Below are 6,728 nucleotides of genomic sequence, written 5' to 3'. Positions count from 1 at the left end.
CTGCATTGAAAAACAAGGGACTCATGAATTATCATCTCCATTTTCTTAAATCCAGGCTTTCCCAGCCTGGGTTCACTAGTTAACTTCCAAATCAGATTTCATAAACTAATAGAATTAAAGAGTTGACAGTAGACTTGAATTGTATGGTCCAATTCCCACTGTACACAAGATTTGGCCAACAGAATCCTTCTCAAATGCTTAAATTCTGTAAGTGAGTGGCCAACTTCCTCCAAAGCCGGAAGATACCACTGCTAGAGTCAGCATGGCACAACAAATATATTGGGTTTCATTAATTTTCAGAAAGTTCCATCTCCTTAAACCTGTCACAGCTACCCTATCACTGGCCATTGCCATTGCCATGGTCTAGTTCAGACCCTGTAGGACAAAGGAGAACTGCTTCATAGGCTTTCATTTCATCCACTGATTCACTGTGATTTGAACAAACGTTTGCAGAGCAAGTTGACTTTTCATTCAACTGCTCATGCACGTTTAATTTATAATGTTAATTACAATCATCGTGTTGTGACAACATTCTTCCTGTTTTCTCCCTGGAATTCTTGTTTCCTTTAATCCTTCTTCCTACACCTGCCGGCCTCCTGGACCTTATTCCTGGGCAAATGCTGCCTTTCGATATTGGGTGGTAAATTGTTCTATGGAGTGAGAGTCGGCCTGGCGGTATATTCACCTACGGAGTTTCCAAGGCTCTACATCTTGAGGAAGGAGGATTACCTCATCTTCCAGTGGGTGGGTTCGAACTATTGAATGTTAGCAATCCAACATTTAGTCCACTGTGATAGCAGACCCCTGCATTACAGTTACATATTGCTTTTTGGATCAAATAGCTCAAGCTGATATTGGGAAAAAATAGAAAGAAAAGGAGCTCCTAACTCAATGTTACAAAGCACAGGTGAAAAATAAATGCATACTGGGAAGACATCATCATTTAATTGTTACCATTTTCAGGCACTGCTGTGGTGGAGAAATTCACAGAATTTCAGTGGAGGAAAAACAATGAACAAGTTCAAGAAGCTCACTGGCCATGAGAGTTGCTATTATTGTTGTTGTTGTAGTTCTTAGGTGCCACCAGGTCCAGTATGACTCATAGCAACCCCACGAATGAAAGAAATGAACCCTGCTCTATCCTGTGCCATCCTCACACTTCGTGACACGTAAGAGCCCATTGCAGTAGTTACATTGTCAATCCACCTGGCTGAAGGTCTTCCTCCCTTCACCCACCCGTCACCCTTCCCAGAATCATGCTGTGGTGTTGAAGAGTACTGAACATCCCATGGACGGCGAAGAGAATAAACAGATATGTCCTGGAGAAGGTGTAGCTGGAGTGTTATTTGGAGGCAAGAATAATGAGGCTTTGTCTCACATATTTTGGGCATGTTGCTAGAAAGGGCTAAGTTTATAAAATAAATGTTAAATATATATACTAGCAAAAATAGATTTAAAATTTAATAATACCATCTAAATGGACCAACATAAATGGAACATGAACAGGGATATATGTGGCTAAAAAAGGGTATTCAACACTACCATATCAAATAATAAATGCAGAAACATAGTCTGTTTATGTGTTGGAAGATTCAATCTTTTAAAGATGTCAATTCTCCCAAAATGAATCTATAAATTTCTAGTAGGTTTTATGAAGAAGCTGACAAGTTGATTCCAAAATATATTCAGAAATATACTTGACCAAGAGTAGGCCAGACAATCTTGAAAGGTGTAGGAATAATTGAAAAGACTAACACAGTCGTGTGTCAAGTTCAGTTGTAAAACTTGTAACAAGGAGTGTATGTTTAAAAGGAAGAGACCATAGATAAAAGCATAAGATAGAGATCCCAGAATCATATCCATGCTTAAACAGACATCTGATTTACACCAACGATACAGAGGGAGAAAGATGCAGACTTTAATAAACGGAGATGAGTCTACAGGAAATTCATGGGAAGAAGATCTTTCTGGACTCACATTCACTTTAAAAAGGTCCCCTCTAAAATTCTAAGGAGTAATGATGTTAATTTAAAGACTAAGGTCCACCTGATTCAAGCATGAGTAAAGATCAAAGAATAAGAGAGAAAAAAAAATAAAAGACCCCCCTCATTGTTGTTGGGTCAGAATGGATTCAGCTGACCCTCCAACTGGTTTCCAGAGCCTACAAATCACATGGGAAGAAGCCTCTAGGGCCCTTCCCCGTGAATCAAAACACTGGTCTAGATGGTCATTAAAAGGAGGGAAAAGAACTGAAACTGGCTTGTGTGTGTGTTTGGAGCACAAGAGTTCATATCAAATAATAATATTTAAGGGAGGGAGTGTGAAATCACATGGGAAGAGAAAGTAGCTGGTGGATTTGAACTGCCTGTCTTTGGGTTAACAGTGCAACTCCCTAAGCACTAGGCTACCTCCACATTAATCTTATAATACATAAAAGCTATATAGGCCTATTTTTTTTAAAAAAATCCCTTTTACCATAGGCTGATAACTAAGTGAAAGAGATCCTTTATGGAAAAAGTTGTATTTATAAGATATATAGCTCTTTGATTATCTATCTTTGATTATCACACAATCAATGCATTTTAGGCACGTTAAGAAGTGGATGCAATGGGTAGGTTTGAGTGAATCTTTGTTAAGAATCGTTTTCTTCAGTGGAGGTGGTGATAACTGGTGCTTCTTGAATCTGCAAACACAGACGAATACGTAGAATGAAGCTGGCTTATGTGTGTGTTAGATTATGGTATCAGTTCAACGGTCGGCAGGTGGGAATGAGAGAAGAAATGACCGCTGTCTTCATAAACACCGAGGACTTTGCTTACGCCACACACTTCAGACCGTCCTATGCAGAGGTTCTCTAAGGGAGCCTTTACTACGGGCATAAAGGAGTTCCTCATGGTAATGACTGTCCACCAGTCAGCTGCTCACCTAAAGACTGGAGGTTCCGATCTGCCTCGTGGTGCTTAGGTAAGGGGGTCTACAGCCTTTGAATAGCCGCTGGAATGCAGTCCTGCTGATACACATGACAGGACTTCTACCCGTACTAAGGGTCAGAAGGGATCCCGTAAAAAAACAACAGGTTCTATTTTGGGTTTGCTATACATCGGAAAAGTCTCCTGTTAGGGACCTCTCCAGAGTACTGAGGAGCAACGATGTCAGTCTGGAGACTAAGGTGTGCTTGATCCAGGCCATGGTCTTTGCAATTACATGCTATGCATCAGAAAGCTGGACAGTTAATAGGGATGATAGAAGGAGAATTGATGCCATTGAGCTGTGGTGCTGGAGAGGAGTATTGAATGTACTGTGGATTGTTAAAAGAACAAAAAGTTTCATCCTGGAGAGAATGAAACCAGGCTGCTCCTTGGAGGCAAGGATTCTGAAGCTTCGTCTGAAATACTTTGGACATGTTGCAAGGAGAGACCAGTCCTTAGAGAGGGACACTGTGCTTGGGAGGGTGGAGGAACTGTCTAGGAGGGGAAGAGCCTTGATGAGATGGATTGACTCAGTGACTGGAGTAATGGGGGTAGGTGTGTCAGACATGGTGTGATTGGCTCAGGATAGAGCAAGGTTCAGAGCTTTTGTACACAGGGCCACTATGAGTTGCAGGTGACTAGATGGCACATAACAACAACAGCATAAGCACAGCAAGGGTCCCACCTGTACTCACAGAAGGAAAAAACAAACAACAGAAATCAGGATTGAAGTTCTCACACACACACACCCCACCCTCAGTGATTTTAGCATTATACATTTTAACAAGTAAATCAGAGACATAATTTAGCTGCAAAATCTCAGAACAGTAGATTTGGAGCATTTTGTCTTATACCATAAAATTTCTTGGTTGGTCCTGTAAAATTTACTGCTCAAAAAGAAACCCTCAATCATGCAGCAATTCTTGAAATTCTGAATTTTTAGAAGTTATCATACTTTTTTGCTTATCTTCTATTATGAATTTATATCCAATGAAATATGTTTTGAATTCTAGAGTTTTAGGAAAACTACTCCCACTATTCTCTCCTCGGGCCCTCATTTTTCCTACTCTTATTTTTCTTTTCTACATCTTTTGGGGATACAACGAGCTAAGCATGGCATTCTGTTACATAGAACGACTTTCCTAAAGTTACATTAGTGTGTTTTTTGCAATTTCTGATTCCTTCCCAGTGGTGCCTACATTTTTACCAGAATGGTTCATTTAATATTTAGTATTTTCCTCAACATTTTTACTTTAAACATATTCTTTTTTACACCCTGACTTACACAGTGAACTTATATGCATTTTTAAAGTAGAAAAGTATTTATTCAAAGAAATCATCTCAGTATCTGAGCTCATATGACTGTATAATGTCTCGACAAAAACAAATACCACCACCACTATATAAAGATTCTATACGACAACTGTATAAGGAATCTTGGTGGCACAACAGTTAAGTGCGTGGTTGCTACGTTGAAGGTAAGTGGTTCAAACTAACAACTCCTAAGAAGAGACATGACCGTTTGTTCCCGTAAAATGACTGAGTAGGAAACCCTACAGAGCAGCTGTTAGAATCCACTCAAAGACACACAACAACCTAACAGTTGCAAACAAGGACACAGATCACCTGAGTTCTGCTTGTAACTCAGCCATCTGTGACCAATACTCAAGGAATATACATAGTCTCTCTCACACACATTTAGCCTTTCTATGGCTCTCCTTGAGGGAGCTCTGGTGGCTTAGTGGCAAGAAGCTGTGCTGTAATCCCAAAGGCACGTGGTTCAAGTCCACCTGCTGCTCAGTGAGAGAAGGATGGCCATCTCCTCCCTAACGATTAATTGCTTCACAAAGTCCACCCTGGAGGGTCAGCTGTGGGTGGGTTCCCACCTGATAGTCTCAACAACATGCTTTCCCTTGGAATCCTATCTATGACACATCTAGTGACACTTGGAGTTCTCTCTCTCTCTCCAGACATCCCTAGCTCCAGCTCCTCTATCTCCTCTTTCCTAACTCTTCCTCCTTTCCTTCCTGCGGTTGTCTATTTCACCAGGACCAGAAAAAAAAGTAACCTCAAATCAGCCAGAGGTCCATTAAAGGAGCAATCCCCATCATCATTGTCGCCACATTTGCCAGAAGGAAGTACGTTCAACAAGGCTCTCCAGGCCACTGGCAAGAAGGCCACTTCTCTGACCTGTGTCACCACTTGATCAGGGGCACAGTTTATCCTCTCTGCGTCCAGGATCGCCGGGCACTCAGGAACAAATTTATCTGTGTAGGAATTAAAGGAAAAGCTGAAATGTGTAGTACAATTACAGGTCCAGAAAGAAGATCGGCAACAAAGCTGAAGACATGTAAATAACTGTGCCGAGGTATACTCGAAGGAAGTGGTATCTGTATTAGCATGCATTGCCTAACATTTTTCTAAGTATTAGAGACATTGTTTTATTATTTAGTTACCACTATATAAAATCATCCTTTTCTAAAATTGTTGTAAAAGAATCTATAACACAACATAGCCAATTCTACTTTTCATACCCTAAGCTCTTTCAAAAGGTACAATTCCATGTTATTTTGTTTCATTTTAAGACATCCACAGTGGTGCATCCATCACCACTGCTTAGACCCAGAACACTTTTATCTTCTTAGAAGACACTCCACATCAATATCCTTGTCAGTAGTCAGTCACCAGCCCTCTCTTCTCCCACTTTCAAAAGTATTCACTGCCACATATTCCATTACAACTCAGCAGCCCACCACAGTGCTCCACGGCTTTAGATGTGAAGGTGAGAAGACCGCCCATCTTTGAGTGGTCTTTTTAGCAGGGCAACCTGCTGTGGACGCTCCATCAGGGGAGGTCCTTTCTTCCCTGACACCAACACCCAGCTTCTGTCTCTGTGGATCTGCCTCCCCTAGTCACCTTCTAGAAACAAAACCAAACAGGAAACGACCCTTTGTGTCTGGTTTCTTTCATTTACTGGAACGTTTTCAAGGTGCAGCCACGTTCCACTGTGTCAGGACTCCATTCTTCTTTAGGGCTGACTAACACTCTAGATTTTGCATCATTAACCGATGGCCATCTGGCTGCTTTACATGTTAACCATTGTGACTAATTTCTCTGTTCAGTGTGAATATCTGTTTTTTCATTTTGTCCAGGGTGAATTTAATATCCATTGCACACTTAATTTAATATCTGTTTTTAATTTTGTTCATTGTGGATATTTGGATTTTTTTATTCCCACCTAGAAATAGTAACAGTGGGTCATATGGCTTATTCTAAATTTGGCTGTTTTTTAAAGTGGTTGTACCATTTTACATTCTTACAAGCAGTGAGTGAGGGTTAGTTCTCCACATCCTTAACAGTATTTGCTATTGTCTATCATTTCTTGTTGCAGACAGAGGGTAAAGTATTTTTATAATTATTAATAATGAGACACACAGCCTGGGATGAGATAGAGCAGAGAGCATAAAATAGGGGGCCAACAGTTCACTGAAAACCCAAGCCAAGCTTCTCTGTATCTTTATTGAAAATTATCAGGAAGTAAATCACAAAGAGAATTCAATGCAAATGAAGCCAAGCTCTTTCTATTGAAAACCTTCTGCCTGACTCAGGAGGGAGGGGTCAGCAAATGCAAGAATCTGGTAAACCCTTAAGGACTGCCTTGATGCCTCAGGGTGAACTCTAGCTCAGGAAGTAACACTCCCTCTGTAGGGGGCCCTACCTGTCTCCTGATCTGTCACAAGAGAAATCCTAATTTAGAAA

At 40.7% G+C, this 6,728-nt stretch overlaps 1 protein-coding gene across 1 annotated transcript in view; it reads right to left on the bottom strand.

Moving 5' to 3' along the window:
* MGAM (maltase-glucoamylase (alpha-glucosidase)) overlaps positions 1-6,728 on the bottom strand; it is a 103,572-nt gene that overhangs the window by 96,213 nt on the left and 631 nt on the right. Inside the window, exon 2 of the mRNA XM_006887237.1 lies at positions 5,160-5,236. Coding sequence (XP_006887299.1) covers positions 5,160-5,236 — 77 coding nt within the window. The remainder of the gene's footprint in view (positions 1-5,159; positions 5,237-6,728) is intronic.

Source organism: Elephantulus edwardii, unplaced genomic scaffold (assembly GCF_000299155.1).
Source record: "Elephantulus edwardii isolate Elephantulus edwardi_28Jun2011 unplaced genomic scaffold, EleEdw1.0 scaffold00055, whole genome shotgun sequence".
Classification (NCBI taxonomy): Eukaryota; Metazoa; Chordata; class Mammalia; order Macroscelidea; family Macroscelididae; genus Elephantulus; species Elephantulus edwardii.
The sequence above is the reverse complement of the archived record's forward strand: the minus strand, read 5'-3'. Positions and strand labels throughout refer to the sequence as shown.